The following is a 21,925-nucleotide window of genomic DNA, read 5'->3' as shown; positions in this document are numbered from 1 at the left end:
TAATCAAACTAAATAAGGACTGAATTAAAATTTTGCAATTTAATTTAATTAGTTAATTCAATTTTAAACTTCATGTTAGACTGCTTGGACTTGGGATAAATTTGTTTTTTTTTCTACTAAGAAAAATTAATTTTTTAGTCTTTTAACTTTTAACTTACTTGTAACTCAATCTCTCAACTATGACTCGCTTATAATTCAATCCCTCAACTTTTAACCCATTTATGACTCAATCTCTCAACTTTTGTTAGTTTTCTTTTTTCACATTAACTTAGATCCCACATCAAAGAGTAAGAGAAGGGTATTTTAAAGCAAGATATGAGCATTTCTTTTGTCTCTTTATTTTATAAGGATAATTTAAAAAAATTGAAAAATAAGGACTGAATTATGAGTGGGTCAAAAGTTAAGGGATTGAGTTACAGTAAGTCATAATTGAGAAACTGAGTCATAGCAAGTCATAATTGAGGGACTAAGTTATGAGTAAGTTCAAAGTTAAAGGACTAAATAATTAATTTTTCTTTTATACTAAAACAAACAAGGTTTATATATAAAATTGGGCTTGTAAAGTGATAGTAGCCTATTATAATGAGAGGTTAGGTTTTCAACTTATCAAATGATATATTTACTTTTATTTAAATATAAAATTTAAGTATAAAATTAAAAAGAATAAAATAAAATAATAATTAATAAAATAAATATATTTTATAAATTAATAAATTATATACGTATATAATAATTCGATTGGTTTGGTTTATTCAATTTTAAATCTTATTAATCAAATCAAACCAATCAACCAAAATATTTTTTCAAAAAAAACCTAATCAAATTAAAAAACTGAATAGATCGAATCAAATAATAAAAACTCTATTCAATTTGATTCAATTTTTAGTTCAGTTTTGTTAACCCCTCTGCCATTACTAGGGGGCATACTTGGATAAAATAACATAAATGGGGTATGTGTTTTTATATTTTGCAGTTTGCTCCCTTTCTTTTTATGCCTTTCACCTTTTATTTTAATATTTTAAACTTTAAATCCATTTCAATATTATATTTAACCCATATTTAAAAGTCAATTTTTTTAATTCAAAGCCTAGTGAATATTTGCCTTTGATTTTATTCTACCTAAATATTAATACTATATATTAATCCTTTAAAAAATAGGAGAAAAAATAATTTGACTAAACTAAACATGCGTCATCCTCGTCTTGAAAATACTAGTCAAGAACTAGTTAGGAAAAAAAGAACAAAGAATGAAGATTGAAGACTTAAGAGTAAACTTGTTTAATGCTTTTCGTTCGTTGTACTTGCAAATCTACAACTAAAAGTTAAATTAAGAAACAAAGATAAAGAAAAAAAAAAGAGAAATAGTGTATTTGAAAGAAACAGAAAGGTTTTTCTTGTACCAAAATCTTGGTTCTACCCCCAAACTTAGAATCATGGCTCCATCGTTGCTCCTAAGTATAGTTAAGAAATATTCTCTCTGTTAAAAAATGTAAGGCATTATTTTTTGAGGGGTTAGATGTTAAAAAATGTAAAGTATTTTTAATTTTTTAAAGTGTAATTATTTTTTTTCAAAAGTGTCTCTATTGAATAAATCACTTTATATTTATTTTAGGGTGAAATATCCTATTAAATAGAGGTAAATATAGAAAAATATGGTTAGTTTGAAAAATAAGTAACAAATTTATTGGGGTGAGATTTGGTTAAAAATGCTTTACATTTTTTAATAAAAGGAGTATATTTTTTCTATATAAGAAAATTCAATTATTGTTAATTATTTACACCTCATAATTTTAAAACAATAAGAAAAAAATTATCGACAAAATTCAACCATATTTATTGACAAAAAATATATATTTGCTATGTTATTATTATAATATTTTCAATAACTTGATATCGAATAATAGTGCTATGTAAGAGTACATGCCTCTTATTTTTTAAAGGCTCAATTATTTTTTTTAATTACATAGGCAAGTTAAAAGTTTGAGATGATGAGTGGGATGTTATGGATGTAAAAATTTCACATATTACTCTTATATTTGTATTTTAAATAAATAGTTTAAAACTGCTTTTTTCTTGAAAAAGATGAGATTGACAAGAGAAATGTGAAGAGTTAAATTGAGATTTCTTGCATATGTTCCTTTGTAAAAGAAAACAAAAGAGTGATACAAAAAATGTATAGCATTATTCAATATTTATTTTTATATCTTCATATTATATCCATAATTTTTTTAAATACAAAGGCCACAGCAAAACGTGCATGAAGACTAAGCTTTAGTCATATCTAAAGCCAGAAAGCTTTTACAGTCATTTGATGGTTCATTTAAGATCAAAATATTAAAGTTCTCCAAATAATATCTACAAGCCAAAAAATCAACGCGACTATTTGTTTGTCTACCCACGTGATCAAATGTGACCACCTAATCTCTTATAATGAAGTTTCTAATATTTTTTATTGTGTTGAATAATGAATGATCTCTAGTATAGTTGTGATTAATGAGAGACAGCGGCTCTAAACAGTCCAAGTAGATGTTAACATTGCTAAATTTCTCATTCCAACAAAGATTGAGACTTTCATGGATTCTCACGAGCTCTACAACTATACTAGGATAATAGTTGAGAAATTTGTGAAAGCCTTTAATCTAATTACCCTTGTCATCTCTAATAATACCTCCACAAGTGGCAGTACTATGTTTGTTGACTGAGCCATCAGTGTCAAGTCTAACCCATCCAAGTTCAAAGGGGTTCCATTTGACTTCATGTCTAAAGTCTTCTTGGTTCAAGTGATTTAATTTCGAGAGAAGCTTTAGGTCATTGTTGATTTGTTGAGTGCTAGAAAAAGCTATATCACTTTCTTAAGTCTCATCTTCAGAGAAAAGTTTCTTGCATCTACCTTTTCAAATGTTCCAGCAAGTTTGGGCAAAAAGTTTTTGCCAAGGTGTTCTTCTAGTGTTCTAACTACCGACTTCGTCCCATTCATTTCAAATTATCCAGTCTTGCAGATCAAGAGAGAAGAAGGTGTAAAGTTTTGTAGAATTGACCAATTTATTCCATACCTTTTTGGCTTCTTCACAGTCTCTTAAAATATGAATGGAAGAGTCAAAGCAGTTACAACCAAAAGGGCAAAAACGTTGTTGTGAAGGATTCCCATTAGTTTGCATATAGTTGTTTTGTAATAGATTCCAGGCAGCCTTCTAAAGAAAGTATCTAATTTTTTTCATATGTGGGCCACTTTCAAATTTTTGACCAAATATTAAGATGATTTTGGTCCTCATGAATCTCCATAGCTCTATAAGCATATTTGATAGAAAAGTTGCCATCAGAAGAAGGTCTCTAAAAAAGAACATTATCTTCATTCAGTTGATTACGAGGTTGAACAAGCAGGATTTGTTTAATCATGTTAGGATGAAGATGATTAAGATTCCATCTTCATATGTTATTGCAAAAATCAGAAACTCTATCAGGAAGAATGGAATCAGTATTATGTAAGGCATAATTAACTAAGAGATTAAGAAGCTGTGACTATTTATCATACCTAAATGATGTTTGATCTCCTTGACCAACTTTCCAACCAACATGAACCATGAATTTATTCCAAACTCTACAAATGCTATTCCAAACATAAAAGCAGGAGTTAGGTTTAACAACCATTGGGATTATTAGTTTGCTACATTTATATTTGTCCCCACATTACATTTTGCTTCCTAGCAAGTGGTGTCATCTCCCACAACTTCAACTCTCCGCCACTTCAATTTCTCTGATGAATAAATCATAATGTATGTTATTATTATTAATGTGGGGACAAAGTATAAGGCATTAATTGGGACAAGCTTCGACAACCATCTTCATCAGCACAGCACTAAATAATAAAGCTGATCCTTTAGCAAACAAGTAAATAATTTTACCGAAAAAATAATTAAAAAAGCTGATCGGATTTGTCAAATGGCCATCTTTTCTTTTATTGCATTATGTATGGTCATGCAAATTTCTCTCCAAGATTTAATGATTCTCCTTTTTTAAAATAAATATAGCCAATTAGGTAAACTCAAAAAATTTAGGATCAGGCCGTTATTTTAGTGTGAAAAATGATAAATCGAGCTTAAAACTTAAAAAACCCTTTTAAACCATTTTATATATATTTTTAAAAAATTTTAACATGAAAAAAAATCAAATACTATTAAAAGTTTAAAATCATAGCCTTATTTTATTTGGCTGTCACACTCATTTTCATTCTTTCTCCCTTCAATTGATCCTCCAAGTATAACTAACCATGAGTCCACTCACCCTCCTTTCCTCTGTGCAGAACGTGCTCCGTCCCCCATCCAGTGCATGCTCCGTCCCTCATCCATCTAACCAAAGATTGAAGGTCAACCAAATAGGTCCTCAAGGAAATGCAAATATTATGTGTAATGAGTTTTTTAGAATTTTAAATATTGTTTTAATATTTTTAAATTAAAAATGAAAAAATAGGGCTGAGGCCCTAAGGGCCGGCCCTTCAGCTCTAATGGTCAGGGTTGAACTAGTAAAAATAAAGCTCTAGAGTGTAATCGAGTTTAATAAAATCAATCAATTTAAGCTCTAGTTCTTCAAGGGTTGACCTTAATGAACAACGCTAAAATATATACACCCTACAATTTTATTTATAAGTGACTACTAATGTTTTTCATAAAAATTAAAGAAAACCTCAAAAGTAATTTATTTTTGTATAAAAAATTTTAAAAAAATCAACTCTATCTGTATTAAATACATTCTCAAAAATATTCCCTACTCGGATACAAGGAAAATGTTGCAATAAATAATTAATTTGAAAAATGGTAAAAAGGACCCACAAAACTTATCCCCAAAATGCCTTATAAATAAAAATAGAGAGAGTATTTGTCATGAGTAATGTTGTCAAAACCAAACTCGCTGGTTTGGTCTAAAATTGACTTATAGCATTTAATCAAATTGCTTAAGAAAAAAGTGAATTGAGTTTCATTTTTTAAAAAAATATTTTAATAACTGAAAATCATGTCATTTCATGCTTTTATAGTTTTATTTATTTTGTGGTTAGTTTTTCTTTAAGGGAAAAAAAAGTGAGGGAAAGAAAAAAGTAAGAAAAAAAAAACATTTTCTCCTACTTGGCCACGGAGAGAAAAGTAGAGAGGAGAGAAAAGTGAGAGGAAAATAACATGTGGAATCCACATGTTTTCACTTTTAACTTTTCTCTCCAAATATGAGGAGATCTTGGAGAGAAAATTTATTTCTAAATATACCTACTAATTTTTTTATGGGGCTTTTGCACACGTAGCCTTTATCATAAGATCAAATAAAAGAAATAGCCTATTATTTTTAAATTTTTAAAATGGCCTTTTTAATATTTGGTTTATAATTAATTTATAAAACTGTCCTTTTAATATCTTCATTTTGCAAATACCAGAAGATTCAAAATGCAAGAAATCTCTAGAACAAGAGAGATGAATGTGAGAGAGAAGACAAACCTAGACATGAGAGAGACGAATGCAAGACAGCAAAGCAGTGAGCGAGCCATAGTCATGATCATGAGAGACAAACGCAAAGTGAGATACATCAATGATACTTAACAGAACGGAGCATGTCGGCAGAGAAATGGATATACAGATTCATAATTTTTTTTATTTTATTAGTTTAGGTATTTGACTTTCTATGATAAATTAAAATTTTAAATTTTTTTGTGAATTATGTTTGATCCGTTTTGGGAAAATAATTGTGTTTTTCATGTTACTGATTTATGATACTATATTATTGATATATTGATGTATATCACTAATATATTATCGCAAATACATAACTAAACAATTGAACATAAACTTTTTTATCATTGATATATAAAAATATATTAATGATGTAGTATCGTAAATTAATAACACGAAAAACACATAATTATTTACCCAAAATGAATCAAATACAATTCATAAAAATTTGATATTATTGAGAAATGTGAAGATGGTAAAAATCTAATGATAGATAATAGATTCTAACCTAATCTTTTGTTTTTATAAATGAAGATTCCTTTTCAATGTCCAATGTCCTCTTCATAGTGTTCCTGAGAAAAATAGAGAAAAAGAGAGAAGAAAAGCTCCACAATGAAGAAAAGCACCAATAATTTTATATTCAAAGAGAAAAAATGGGAATGATTCAAAGAAATCAAAGGAAAGATTCAGTCAATTAAGAAGAATTAGTTATAATAGATATATTATATTTTAATAATAAATTTAATCTGAGGATAAAAAAGTAAAATATATCCAATTGATTTTATGAACGGTTCATATTTTAAAATATTTAAAAATCTCATTTATAATTTATGGAAGCTATATTTTTTAATAGCAATGGAGTAATTTCCTCTTTTTTTATTGCATCCTCTCACTTTCCTCTATTTTTATTATGATATTTGTAGTATAATTACATTTTGATTATGAACTTTTGTAAAACAAGTAGTATATTTAATTTTTAGACTAATTAGACAAATGATAATTCTAAATTTTCAGGTTAGTTTTAAATTAAATACCTCATATTTATTAAATTATTATATATTTAATAATTTAATAAATAAAATTTTAAATTGGATAAAATATTTTTTTGTTAGTATTTTGTTCAGTCAATAATATATGATAAAAATTATTATATATATAATATGTTAAAATATTCAATTTTATTATATCAAGGTTAAAGTATATATTTTGTCTTTTAACTTTACACAATATTTTATTTTAATCCCTTAATTATATAAAGTGTCTTTTTAGTTCTTTAACCCTAACATTATTAGTTTTATCCCAACCAATTTTTACGTTAAATTTTTAAATATTAACAAAATATTTTTAAATGTTGGCATATTAAGTTTATTTTTTTTTAAATAATAATGATTGACATAAAAAAGTAACAATGTTAAAGTTAAAGGATAAAAAGATATTTTATAAAATTAAAGGATCAAATTAAAATAGTATATAAAGTTAGAGGATTAAAAATATACTTTAGCCTTATGTCAATATTTTTATAAATAATGTTATTATTATCATATAAAATTAATAACTTTTCTCTCCTCCTTGTTTTCTTTCACTTAACGAAGCACAATAAGAGAAAATTATATCTCTTTACTTTTTTCTTTTCTTCATTTTTTTCTCCTCTAATTTTCTCTCCTTTCTATTTTTCTCTACAAGTCAAGCAAAGCATTAATGTTATATATATTTTTAATTATTTATTAATGATTTTAGTTAATAACAGAAGCTTGTGTTAGTTTTGCTAGACAATTAATATATAAACCTTACAAGTTACAACAATCAATCCAATCCATAAATTTTAAAAATTTTATCATAAATTTCATTTTTGTCCTATAACTTGAAACACAGAGTCTCATCACGTGTTAACTGTTTGTAGTAAACTCTCCTAGCTTTTAGTTTCACATGCTGCTGTCTAATGCATCCATTGTTGGTCATAATAATAGCAGTATTTATCAATGTTGTTAAACTCACGAGTTAATCAACTAAACTTATAACTTGGGACGTAAACTTAAAATATAAATTTATAAAAATTTATTTTTATTAATAAATAGTCATTAAAAATATTGATTAAATAATTAAAATATAAAATATAATCAGAATTTGATTTAAATATATTTTAAATATAAATCATTAAAATTAAATTCATATACCTTGATAGATTATCATACTCAACATAAAAATTTTAAAATTAGATAACTTATTTTTTGTATTTTTGGTATTAATATTAATTTTTTATTTTAAATTTTTATTTTTCTTCAAATCTAATCCTATTGTTTTTATGAATTAAATTCTATATAGTATATATCTAACTCGTCGAACTTGGTAAAAAAATCGACAAATTTAACTAGTTTAATTGAGTTTGCATCTGATGCAAGTTTATGACGAGTTGATATAATTTTATAAGCTAGAAACATAAAAAATGGTAAACTTAGATGCTCAACTTGCAAGTTTAATAGGGTTTACATATAGTTTGAGTTTATAAACGAGTTCACATGATTTTATAAGTTAAAAACATAAAACTGATAAACTTATACAATCAATTTAAGAGTTTAACAATAATGATGTTTATATTCTAGTCTTATATGTCTAAGTGACTTCTAAATATTTTACTGAAATTAATAAAATATAATTAAATTAAGGGTCTTTTTGGTTTTGTAACTTCTCACGTTTAGAAAGTTCTTTTCCACTTTCCAAAATGTTGTTTGGATAAAATATCATCAAATTAAAAGCACAATTGAAACGTCCTTGGAAGTTCATTTAGCCTGGGTTACTTTTAACTTTGATCAAATGAATTTTTGCTTACTAGCTAAGAAACTAAATAGTTTTTACTTTAAAGCCCAAGCCGTACCTGTTTCTTATAGCAAATGTTTTCTATTATTTACCATTATTTTATTATAAATGTTTTTCCAACTTTTTTAATTTTAAATTATTATATGTATTATTCAAAATCAAAAATTATATTATTTATAATTTTTATCATATTTTTTAAACATTTTTAATATGTTACATTTGTATAATAAAAATTACAAATCAAGAACATTTAAAAATACATTTTATTTTATATAATTCAAACAACCTTCAATTGACTAAACTAATTTTTAAAAAAATATCAAAATACAAATATCATTACACTAATTGACTTTTATTAAATCAAATTTTGCCAAATGAATTTTGAATAAATAAATTTTTAATAAATTAAAAATCAAATACACGTTAAAACATAGCATGTAAGAGTCGTAGATGTGACGAGAGGAGCAGGTTGGTGCCGGGTCACATTGGCCTCCTTTTTTTTTTTTTTAAGCATAAAGGACAAGTCAAAAAATTATATCACACCATTAGATCAACACAGATCGAAGCATTCCATTACTAGCTCAAACCAAACGCAAAAGTCATCGTCACTATTCTAGGCATCTTTTGCTAACCAATCTGCAACTCTGTTGATTTCTCGCGGAGAGTAATGTATCTCAACATCCCAACCTAATATGAGAAGATATCTTATTTCCATGATATCATTCCTCCAGTCCTAATAAGCTGAATAATGAATATTATCATGAGAGTCTAAATGGCATTTAATTTTAGTAACCTGAAGTTGTGTGCACAATTTTAATCCCTCTTTTAAAGCCAATAGCATTGTTGCAATTGGAGGGAGATAGCCGGACAGACTTTGAAAGCCTACTACCTACTAACCACTTGCATCTCTAAGAACACAACCTCCTATAACATGACCAGACTCATTAACTGATCCATCAACATCCAATTTGAGATAATCATCAAGCGGTCTCATCTATTTCCCATTAGGCTCCTTAAATTTGAGGAAGAGTTGATTGTCAAGTTTCCCATTTTCCACACGTTTCATAAGTTGGTACAGAACACCATGGAAAATATCCTTAGTCGAATATCTATAAGTTGGTACAGAGCATTATGGAAAACATTTATTGACTCATCATTGTAACATCTAGAAAAATTTAACCCCAAATTAGTGAAATAAATGAAAGTAATTAGGTAAATTTATGGTATGCATGATTACAGAGAGCTAATGAATACTTTAGATTATATTTTCAGCCCTAGGATTGGATTTGCAGTGAAATTGGGCCACCCAGATGTCAAAAAGTGAGAAAAACAAAGATAAATGACTCTGTGCCACATGCCACAATGCGTGTTACGACAAGCTGCGGCATATGGGCCAGTTAGGACACATGAACCCTTTCTGTACCACATGCCACAGCACGTAGAGACATGTGTCATAGCTCACAGTGCAATTTTTGCAAAATTTAGTCGTGAATCTGATGCAACAAATAGAAGAAAGAAAGGAGGGATTATGAGAGAAACAAAGAGAATGAAGAGAGCTCTACTAAAGCTTCATTCTTAGAGGTGTTTTGAAGCGACCAAACCCTAAGAATAAGTTTTCTAACCTCTTCTTCTCCCTTCCCAAACCATTTTGTTAAAGTTTTTGGTTAGGGTTTAATAATGGGAGATTATTTTCGATCGATATAGGTTATAAGTCCGAATTTATTAATATAAATAAAATTAAGGAAAGTTGTTGTAGTGGTTGAAACCATTAATGAGGGGTTTTAGACATTCATGGTAGTTAGGAGCCATTAATGTCCAAAAATAGGCATTAAATATGAAATTATGAAGGTTGTTCATCCACTATTAATAATATGAGAGTTTAATGAAGCTATTGGGAGTTAAATAGAGTTAATAAATCCAATGGGTAGGCCTAAATGTGAAAAGTAAGGCATTGGGTATTTTAAAATGAAAATGTGAGAGTGAATGTGTTTTCAGTATTGTTAATTAATTTAGACATGATTAATTATAAATTAATCATTTGGGCACCACTTTGGACTTGAAAAGCAAGCTTGGAAGCAAAACATTGAGGGATAAACCTTTGATCTCTTAAAAGTTTGGGATAATTAGGGAAACTTTATTTTGAATGCCTATTTGTTAATTGAATTTTTAATGTGAAAATGGATTTACTTACATGTATGATTGAGTCTGTAAGTGTAAATGCATGCTATAAACCATATATTAGTATATTAATGTTAATCTTACAAAAATGTGTAGTTGAATTTGAGATGAATTTTCAAACTATGAATATGCATTGAAATGAAAAGTTTATGATGTGTGATATGTGATGTGATGTGATGATGATGTGGTTGTATTAGTATGTGATTACGACATTTGAGGCTAAATAAGAATTTGAATTGGGTACAAAATTGAGAATGGAAGTGGATAATGTAGTGAAAATAATAATATTAATGCTTACTTGGGTAGTATATTATTGAAAGCCTAATGTGTTGATATTGAATCAATGAAATTATGAAATGAGTGAGTATCATATATTACATGATCAGTTAACAAGAGTTCATTTAAGGAAAGGAGTAGATAAGAATCCATATGGTATTTACAGTTGCCTTCTGGTACACGAAGGCATAGCCTTGTCCTATTGTTTGTCAAGAAATTGTTCTATAGTTTGTTGAGAGACTAGAACCTAGCTATCTCTACCTATTTATCGAGAAGGCTAGCTTAGGGTATACAACACCCTAGAGATTCGAGAGTGAGGAAAGCCGTGATTCGAGAGTGAGTACTGTAATATTTGGTCAAGTTATAACTCATAATTAATGAGTTTGGTAGTCCAATCATACAGACAGAGCCCTAATTGATATTATAGCACATGGTTTCAGTTAGAAGATATAAAGAAGGTATAAGGTGAAATTGATCATGCATATATGTTTATCCGACGTGTTGCATGGTTGTTAACTTTACGGCAAGTCATAATAGTCACAATGCCATTGTCACATGGTCATTTAAGTTATGACTATGTGCATGGAATTAATGAATTAGGTCATTGTCATGTGTCTGTGTGTCTTGTGGCAATGTACCCTGTGATTTGAGATAAGAAGTATGAAAGGTAGTTAAATTGTAAAATGACAACTTACAGCATGTGAAAGTATAATTTGGGTAATCAACTCCATTTATGTGTGTTTATTTAATTAATATACAACTACATGGTATAAATATCCCTTGGTTACTGAGTAGTTAGACTCACCCTCCTTTTTCAATATTTTATAAGATCTAGCTCTAATGTGAAAAAGAAAAAGGCTTCGGAGGCTTAGAAATTTATGTATTCCTATCGTAATGCCTTCTTACTTCATTTATCTTGTGAAATAAACAAGTTTATTCCTAATTAGATTATATTTTGCATATACTTGCACTTATTGATGTTTGTGATTTCTTGAATGTATTTTAGGCTCTGAGATGTTGTTTGTAAGTTGTTTAAGTATTTAATAGGGTTAAAATGCTAGTGTAAGTGTAAGGTTATTGATTTGATTTTATTTGTGGATGTTGATTATAAAATACAATGCTAAAACTTCTTCCTCTGTTTTTGATATTAAAAGGGTTGAGGGGTGAAAATTTAATATGATAAAGATTATGTGTGTGTAGTGTGTTGTACAAGTAGTCATAAGTTTATTGAGTGTATTCTGGGAGTTAAGAATTGCTTTTGGCATATGTGTAAGGTTTTGGATATCCTTGATTTGTGAAGACTAAGAAACAATGTGAAAGCGTGTTTGGGCATTACTTTCTTGTATGACTTAATTTGAAAATAAAACTTATTCCATTAACTAGTCTATGAAAAGAACTTTTTGTAGACACTTAAATTACTTCATTCGAACGTCAAACAGAGAAATGAGGCATGTCGAAAAATGCCTAGATTTGTTGTTAAATGACAACAAAAATACTGTCTAAAAATGTGCAACACATTGTGGCGCATGACACAGAGAAGGAGCCTCCACTACGTATGAGCACATGTCATGGCGTATTACTCTGTTTTTCATTCCTAAATGTTTTTCAACTGTTTTGAATCTTTTCACTCCTCAAAGAAATTCTATACTTTTGAAATATTATTTTACTTTGATTGAAAAATTCATAAGTGATTTTGATTTATTTTAAATTATGAAAACTAGGGATCTCATTTCTATAAAATTCAACTTGGTAATCCCTTTTGGGTTAATCCCTTGATTACCTTGAATTATGGTTTCAATTACGATTAGGGGAGACATTACAATCATCACTCTCCATACCCTTCACTTCGTTATTCTTGCTCTTAGATTTTTTTTAAACAATACAAAATGACAATTATTATCATGCACTGCCTCTATTACAGTCAAAATACCAAGATCCTCTATTACAGTCGAAACACTAGTCTTACTTATATGAGAATTTATTTTTTTAACTAACATTATCTTAGCATGTTTCATGTCAAATTTAGAAAAATTTAACATTATGTTTTGATGTATGTGGATTTGTATTTAGATTTAGATTTGAGCTAAATTTATTGTTTAAATAATAAAAAATATGTAAATTTGGATTTGCTCTAAATTCAAATCTAAATTTTACCTTAATCATTTTGTAATTTTAAATATTTTTTGAACCCCTATTATTTCAAATTTCAATGGAAGCTTATTTCTTCTATCACATTCATTTACTGACTTTGCTACCTTCTCGATTTCAACATTGATACCTTTGACTGATATCAATTGAGATCGAATTGCTGACGTCGATCGAAACCTGACGGTCGACATTGATAGGGATAAGACCGCGGGCATTGATTGAGACAGAACGACCAACTTTGACCTGGATTGCACGAACAGCACCAACAGGGATAAAACTTCCAATGTCAAACAACTTGGACCACCGATGCTGACTAGGACTAGATTACCAGTGTCTATTTAGATCGGAACACAAGCTTTGACGAGACAGTCTAGGAGGACTAGGAATGGATGACTAGGGTTGATTGGGACTGGACAACCGACACTAACTAGGATCAGACCTTCGAGGATGATCGGGATTGGACTGGGCTGCTAGCATCCATCGGGACAGGACTACCGATAACAATTGGGATAGGACAGCCGATAGTGATTAGGAGGAGATTGTTGGTGAAAATCGAGACTAGACTATTGATATTGTTCGGGAGCACCCTTCTCTGTTGCTAGATGCCAGTTTTCCATTATCATCATCATTTGATGCCAATCCATTACTATCATCCAATGTCAATCCGCTACCAATGTTCGGTGTCTGTCGCATCCATCCTGTGTCAGTTCGCCACTATCATTGCTGTCTAAGATTAGTCTGTGATCACCTTCTTTGATTCGTCAGCTTTTGTCATCCAATGCCAAATACCATTGCTAACAAGGAATATTCTGGTGCTGTCATCCAGGTCCAATCTACAGGCCTTGGATTGTTGTAATCGTCCCATACTAATCCTTAGGCGTTGTTTGGGATTAGACTATCGATGTCAACCAAGATCGGATTGTCACTATCAATTGAGACTAGACTACTGGCATCATTTAGGTTTGGACAGTCGAAGTCGACTGAGATCGAGTAGCCAACCTTGATTAGGACCAGACTACTGACTTTGATTAGGACTAAACCATAGACATCGTTTGAGTTGCTTATAAATTCAAATATAGAATTTGAAATTTAAAATTTAATTTAAAATTTAAACAAAATATTTTAATATTACAGTTTGAAATTTTTTATATCATCTAAATAAAAAAATTAAAATTTATAAATTTTAAATGTAAGATTTTTAAAATTTAAATTTTCAACCCAAATTCACCTATCTAAACGCAATCTAACAGAATAAGACTAATTTGGACCATGTTAGGTCAAATCTTTTTTTGTTTTTTCATAGAAGTTTTGCCCCTAATGCTATGTTTTTGCATTTTTAGAATTTGATATCGGACTTCTTATTAAACTGGCCTAGTTCCCTCGTTAGATGAGAGTTTGTTATCACTGTGATTGTTGTCTTATTTCAAAAATCAATCCTATGATTAACTCATTATTCATTCAAGTATTTTATCAAGGATTTATTTGTCCAGACCCCACAAGAGTGTCGGTTTTTGGGTTCTGTGCATATGGCCTAAAAAATGCGATTCGTTGTTTCTTTCGCCTTTCTTCCTCACACATGGAAACTTCATTTCAACTTCATCACTGCTGTACACTCCGACTCGGTCCTTAAATTTGCTTTAATCAGCTCGTCACATTCCTCTTTTCTATTCGAGCATTTTCTAAAGCCTTATCCTGAGCTCGGTTTCTTTCCCTTAGTTCCCTTATATCTTGCTGGTTGGGCATCCCATTCAGCACCGTCCATTTGGAATCTGCTGGTTGCGAGCTTTGCAATCCTCCTTTTTTCGTTTTCTTTCGGTAAATAATTTTCTTCTTTTTCTAGTTCTGTTCAACTCTTCGCTTGTAGGAGATCAATGGACCTTCTGTTTACGCGTTGTGAAGACAATTCAAGCCTATTAAGTTTAGCTCTGTAAATTGTAACGCTAAGCTGATGATTTTGGAAATGCTCCTAGGAGATCAATGATTTATGCCGGACAAATGGAGACTGATTTGTTTGCTTGTTTGGATTTATTTTCACATATGGAAATGCTTTATCGTGGATGTTCCGCTGCAAAACCAATGGGGGAGCTCAATGTTTTATCTGTGCTGTACACCGTGTATTATGTTTTCTTGCGCCAAATAAGATGAGGCAGTTCGATCTTTCTAAGTAAAAATTAAAAAAAATTCTTCGATAATTATCTGCTGATTATGCATTACTGGCCATAAATTATTCATAATGCTCTCTTTTGTTGATCTATTTATTTGCGTGTTTGGCCAAACAAATTCAAAATGGATAGGTGTTTTTCTCCCAATGAAATGTCCTCGGGGAAAACATGATAGCCCAACTTATATGTATGGTCCAAAGCCAGGAAACCCTCTTTTTAAGGCAAAACATTATCAAAGGTACACCAGTTGAGTTTAGAAGAGTACAGATACAATTGAAAGCTCTTTTTTGAGTTAGAGCACATATAGTGTCACTTTCCAAATGTTTCTTTCTGTAAATTGCACTAGTTTATCTCATAGAATACCCCTTCTAATCTATAAATTAATGCTGACCGATTCATTCGCTTCTGAAGTAACAAGAACATACCACAAATTTTTGTTTCTAACAGTTAGGTTGAAAAGATAGTATGTAAGAATATCTACTGGATTCTACTTTGGAATCTTTACTGTGCATGATTCTCGTTTTGTCCATGTTCCTTAGCCAGTTTTTATTTGCTGGATTTTGCAGAATGGATAGTGCAAGAACGAGTCAGGTTTTGAAATTGAATATTCTAGTATTTCTATTGATCTTGCTGAAAGCAGAAGGCTTCTTTGTACCAATCACTTATATTGAGAATGCAGTGGCTAAAGGAGCTGGTGAGAAATTGTTGCTGTATCTGATCTAATTGAACTCTACTAAAAGCCTTGTTGTCCATCTCCATTTCAACATTCAGTTATGTTTACGAAGTTGGGAATCTGAAGTTCCGCTTAATTCGCAGTTTGTTTGGACGGGAGTCCACCAGCTTACCACTTTGATAAGGGTTTTGGATCAGGGATTAACAACTGGCTCATACACATTGAGGTGGGTCCATTTCTGCAAATAGGCATAAATAGATCTTCATCTGCAAATAGGAATCTCATTTTTGTGGACTACTCATGGAAGTTGTTCTTTCACTGGTAATGAATTTCCATCTGATTTCATTTCTAGGGAGGAGGATGGTGCAACAATGTCACCACGTGCCTTTCCCGAAAGAGCACTCGCTTAGGTTCTTCTAAGCAAATGGCCAAGCAGGTTACCTTCTCTGGAATTCTAAGCAACAAGGAAAAATTTAATCCAGGTATAGTCTCCTGGTTAATAATTATAAAAACCTGGACACGACATTTTGTATAACTTCTTTATGACTTTTGTACGATCCAGATTTCTACAATTGGAATAGAATCAAAGTTAGGTACTGTGATGGTGCGTCATTCACCGGTGATGTGGAAGCTGTGGATTCAGTGAGTTTTGCTAAACCGAATCATAAATATTGTGCTTCGAATTCCACGGAACATCTTAATGAGTACATATTTTCTATATGTTTTCCTGATCAGTTTCTTATTATATGATATGCATGGATACACCAGGATACAAATCTTCACTTCAGAGGAGCAAGAGTTTTCGTTGCTGTCATTGAGGATTTACTGGCTAAAGGAATGAAAAATGCTCAAAATGTACTATCCATTAAAATAATGCCACCTCCCCTCATTTCATCCTAGTAATTTTTTCATTCACTGATTGGAACCTATAATTGCAGGCTATCCTCTCTGGCTGTTCAGCTGGAGGATTGACTTCTATATTGCATTGTGATCGCTTTCGAGCTCTAGTGCCTGCGGGGGCTAAAGTGAAATGTTTTTCAGATGCTGGTTACTTCATTAATGCGTAGGCTTCTTAATTTGCTTTCTGTTCAGCCTTCTTTCGTGAGTTTCTGGAGTTTCTTAAATTATTTTATTCACTGTTGTCTTGTGCAACAGAAAGGATGTCTCAGGAGCACAACATATTGAACAATTTTACAGTCAAGTTGTTGAAACACATGTAATTCTCCCCTTTATCGAAGAACTTGAATATTTTGTGCTGTGGAAGGACCTTTTCCCACTTTTATTTCATTGGAAATATATAATATTCATGTTCAACTTTTCTTCTTTATTATTGTAGGGTTCAGCTAAAAATTTACCTCGATCCTGCACTTCAAGACTCAGCCCAGGACTCGTAAGTTTGTAAACTAGCGTCCCTCGCCTTTGGGATTATTTGTCTTGGTATTACTAATACTTTTCCTGAATCTTGCAGTGCTTCTTCCCACAATACGTGGCACCACAAATCACTACCCCGATTTTCTTTGTAAATGCAGCCTATGACTCATGGCAGGTCAGCCTCATCTGTTGCTAAAGATGCATGAATTCATTTTTAGAGTGATCTTTGTCAATGCTAGAAATTGCTAAAATAATATTTACATTTACATACATGTTGGTGAGTTCTTTTAAAAGGAAAGGTAACTTCGAAAATGGTTATATTCCTGCGTTGCTTCTGTCACTTTCTCTTTCTGCAAAAATCATGTCTAGTTTTGTTTTATACTTTTAAGCGTAATTTTAAGGGATATAAATGGTTAAAGACAACATCAGACTAGAAAACCACTAATGTGGATGCGAAATTAACCATTCATCTCTTTATTCAAGTCATCATTTTGTTCTCCTTTGTGAGGGATGAATTCTTTCTATTTTCCTTTCTGATCTTTGAGATATTGCTGATACTCAGATAAAAAACACCTTGGCACCGGGTGTCGCTGATCCCCACGGCCACTGGCATAGCTGCAAACTTGATATAACCAAGTGCTCACCCGATCAAATTGGTATCATGCATGGTAAATAACAATACTATCAGAAATCCTTAAACAATAAACGGTTAAGTCTTACTTTCAAGATCTCTTTCTTATGCATTTTCTGGTTTTCAGGTTTCAGGTTGGACTTTTTGAAGGCATTGACCGTTCTGGGCAACTCTCTGTCGAAAGGAATGTTTATAGACTCTTGCTATGCCCACTGCCAAACAGGAACGCAAGAGACATGGCTAAGAAGTGACTCTCCAGTGCTGCACAACAGAGTAAGAGACTACAAATACTTCGTCATTTTCATCTGGCTTGTGGTTCATTATTTGTCTTTTACTTTATGTCCACTTGAAAACATAACTTTGTCTAAATAACAATCTGCAGACAATTGCGAAAGCAGTAGGAGACTGGTACTTTGAACGAAGTCCTTTCCATCAGATTGATTGCCCCTACCCATGCAACCCCACTTGTCACAACCGTGTTTTCGAGTCGGACCATCCTACAGTGTAGATTCATTTCATGTCATAGTATATCATCGTTATGAACTGTACTCAGGCCTAATTAGCTTGATCTTGAATAAGAAAAAAATGTGTGATTTATATTTTATAATTTATCAAGCCATCAAGGTAAGTAGAGGCTGCCACTGCACTAGGCTTGTTTGCTGGGTGTCCTCCAATGATTGTTCAATGTTACAACTTCCGTATTCCTAAATCTTAATAGAATTTATTCGTTCTATGTTGCTACTACTTGAAAATCTGCTTTACCTGTAATGCCATTGAGAGGATGATATGCTCTGTGAATGTTAGCAAAATGCAACGAATGCAACAAATGGAACTTCTAGTACTACATCGTCAGCTACGAAGGTCAGCTTTCCAAATTTATCAAAGGAGGTGAGCTGAACTGCTTATCTTGCAAAGACAACAGACAGTGCTACCTGTGCGTACTGATGCCATAACACAAGAAATTGAAGAATGCTTTGACTCAAAGTAATTGTTTAGTTCTATGCCTAATAAATTTGGGAGCAATGTTAACTTTTGCCTGAGTGCTCTTTTTTCTGGGGGAAGGAATGTTTGAGCTACCATGTGAGTATGTGACTAGAAAAACAGGACTTTTGTTATCAAAATTGAAAGAAGGGAAAAAAGACAAGAACTTTTTTTTTTATTTTTTTTTTGATAAAGCAAGAGAATGGACACCAAGAAATAGGCCTATGTAAGAAGATATTTATGGAGATAGAAGTTAACTGAGTTGATTCAATCTCTCTCTCTCTCTCTCTCTCTCTCTCTCTCTCTGTGTCGCGCGCGCACTGGCTATCTAAATAATTAAGTTTTACCCGTTTTTCAGCAAAATCAAAGCAGGTTGATGAAAGATTAGTTTTATTTGTACCCTGGCTTTGTACTCCTTTTGAGTTAGTTATATATTATCCCTTTTCATTTTAAAAAAAAATGTAAAATCAAAGCAGAACAGATTGACAAATTCCAAGTACCAATGAGCAGCGAGGGAAGTTTTACAAGCTGAATCAAACATAATGTAGCAGCAAAAATTTTTTGTTTTTACTGGTCATGTAGGAGCAAAACTCAATCACCAATACAGTTATGTGTGGGTGTGTATCCTTGGTATGGAACAAAATCCATAAGTTTTCCCATGAATATATTGACGGAGCCGTAGGGAAGGGCCTGCATAAACGCAATTAAGATTCTAAAACAGACAGGAAACTTGCCTGCCATGTAGAAAATGTCTTACAAAAGCATTATTCTGGATAGCTTTCTCCTCTTTGTTGTGTTTTGGACGGCAATTGCTTTGTGGAAAAACCGAAGGTTGCAACGCCAGAATATGATGCCTCCTACGCTTAGCTTTGAAGAATCCTTCAAATGAAATACTCAATTAGCCAATTCACCTCCCTCCGCACGCGCGCACAAAAAAAAAAAAAAAAAAAAAGGAAAAGGTTCAGCTTTTTGCTTTAGTCCTGAAACTCGTTGCTTATTCATCGGCCATCTTTGCCTTTTCTTTTTCGTACTGTATGACCAATTCTTTTCTTAAGGAGGAAGGAAGAGAGAGAGAATCAGCAAATAAAGGAAAGTTTCATATATTTTATTAGGACACGTGGAATGGGGAGCGATTGAAGCTGAAGCCGAAGCTGATCACCACGCAATAAGTAATAATCAATTTTATATTACGCTTTACCTTTTTCGCATAATAATGTCTTTTTAATTGTCTCATTTGACCTAAAAAATGAGCGATTAATGTTTGCTACCATAATTATCTTTTTTACAAAATATTATTTTATCTCTTAATAAAAAAAATAGAATAAAAAATCACTTAAAAGTTTTAATTTCGCTCCCGTCTTCGTCCTGCACCTGCCTTCTCACCGGGTTAAGACTTAGTAAGACTCTAGAGTCTAGCCTGCCCATACTTGCGCCGTACTCTGATTAACTAAGCTCTGTTCGTCTGTCAATCTCCGGCCACCGTCGCACGCGAGTGATTTTTAGTTTGAGAAGCATTATTCTTATTGTCCACTGTTAAAAAATTCAAAAAAAAATTGTCATTTTATTATTTTATCAATTAAAACAGTCTTTTATATGAAATAAATAAAAAAATATATATATATATATATATCTAAAAGTTGCCATTAATAAAAATTATATGAATAAAAATTTATTATTTAATAAAAAAAACATATACACCATTTGATTAAAAAAAAATGGATGTGGTATAATTTTTACTGGCAACTTTCGCTAGTGCATCTGCAGCCTTGTTTACTTCACGGTCAGACAAGATCACGTCCACAGTCCAATCCCGACTCATTAGGTTCGTATCTCCTGCATGATGTCTTCGTCCCAGTTCACGACAGAGTCCAAGTTATAGATACCTTGCACTACTTCCCTACAATGACATTCCACGACAATATTCCTCTTATGGTCACGAACCTCCTTCGAACTCGTTATGTTCCTCTGGATCCAAAGCATGATGTTGTGTTCTTGGAAAAAACTCTGTTGCCAACTCTGTGGAAGGAGAGTAAGCCAAACTTGACGTGCGGCTAGACAGTCACGTATAGCATGCAGGATCGATTCCACATCCTCCTCACAAAATCCCACAACCTCCAGCCCCATGCATGTTTCTCCGCTTCTAGCTTCATTTGGAAGGAGCCTGTCACCAGCCTTTAGCCATAGATGCATCCAACAGCGTTTGGGCACCTTCAGTTTCCACACTCTAGCCAGAATCCACCATTATTCGTGCCTCAGCCCCCTTCAGTTAAGAATAGGCTGACTTAAGCGAGAATTTTCCGTCATTGGACCAACGCTATACCGGAATATCCGCTCGGTCCACTACATGGATGCTCGCAATGGCCTCCAGTATATCCCTCGGAAGAAACTGTTTACACTTGGGCTACTCCCAAGAAGTACCTGAGGCGGTATACAGTCTGCCCACTACCCATTCTTTGACAAACGGGGATCTCTAGCCGCACGCAACTTCCTCTTCAAGATTCTTAAGTGTCGTAAGTGGTAACCATGCATCACTCAAAAACTTCACATTCTGGCCATTACCTAGCCGCCACGCAGTACTTTCCTGGACTTTTGACCGACCAACCAGCCAGAATCCCCCTCCAAGTTTGTGACGCTGCACTACGCTTTTTCATGGTCGGAATCACATCCGTCCCACACCTATGTTTCTCACGCAGAAACTTCACCCATAATGCATCCCTTCTGTGAATTAGCCCCCAACCTAGCTTGGTCGTGAAAGCTAAATTTTGGTCTTGTGCATGCCTCAGACCCAAGCCACCATGAGCTTTTCAGTACACACCTTATCCCATGACGTGAGGTGTATCTTGCGCGACTCACTAGTACTGCCCCATAAAATGTTTCTGCACCTTACCCATGACATGAGCTTGGTCACCTCCTTGTGATGCCCACAAAAAAAGCGATCGAAATCATCTCCATCAGGGGGTGGCGTTTACAGATCAAAACTCAGATGGCCCAATTGATGAAGCCCATTTTACCTGCAAGCCCAATTTCCCCCATGACCCCCAATAAAATGGAGTACAGCTTGAGAAATAGAGTTTTTTGTTATCCACGAGAAAAATTCAATTATTGACAATTATTTACACCTCATAATTTTCAAAAAAAATGAAATAAATTTATCTACAAAACCCAATCCTATTTATTGAAAAAGTATATTTATTAAGTTATT

General features: G+C 32.0%; 1 protein-coding gene across 1 annotated transcript; it reads left to right on the top strand.

Moving 5' to 3' along the window:
- Window positions 1-14,451: 14,451 nt before the first annotated feature.
- On the top strand, window positions 14,452-18,486 carry LOC129323043 (pectin acetylesterase 8-like). The gene is made up of 13 exons (XM_054969582.1): window positions 14,452-14,720; window positions 15,634-15,761; window positions 15,884-15,966; window positions 16,093-16,222; window positions 16,303-16,382; window positions 16,509-16,595; window positions 16,679-16,803; window positions 16,896-16,956; window positions 17,077-17,130; window positions 17,209-17,286; window positions 17,674-17,779; window positions 17,870-18,015; window positions 18,125-18,486. Exons 2-13 carry the CDS (start codon window positions 15,635-15,637, stop codon window positions 18,248-18,250), a joined length of 1,203 nt encoding a protein of 400 aa, XP_054825557.1. The 5' UTR covers window positions 14,452-14,720; window position 15,634; the 3' UTR covers window positions 18,251-18,486.
- Window positions 18,487-21,925: the final 3,439 nt, after the last annotated feature.

This window comes from Prosopis cineraria, unplaced genomic scaffold (assembly GCF_029017545.1).
Source record: "Prosopis cineraria cultivar Desert tree isolate PC_DT_omini unplaced genomic scaffold, ASM2901754v1 PC10, whole genome shotgun sequence".
Classification (NCBI taxonomy): Eukaryota; Viridiplantae; Streptophyta; class Magnoliopsida; order Fabales; family Fabaceae; genus Prosopis; species Prosopis cineraria.
This window is presented reverse-complemented; position numbering and strand designations above follow the sequence as displayed.

Bases quoted from the DNA above. Each gene is read 5' to 3' on its own strand.
- LOC129323043 (XM_054969582.1), top strand. From the start codon at position 15,635: ATGGATAGTGCAAGAACGAGTCAGGTTTTGAAATTGAATATTCTAGTA. The intron at 15,967-16,092 runs GTGGGTCCATTT...TTTCATTTCTAG, and splicing joins ACTGGCTCATACACATTGAG to GGAGGAGGATGGTGCAACAA. The intron at 16,804-16,895 runs GTAGGCTTCTTA...CTTGTGCAACAG, and splicing joins GCTGGTTACTTCATTAATGC to AAAGGATGTCTCAGGAGCAC.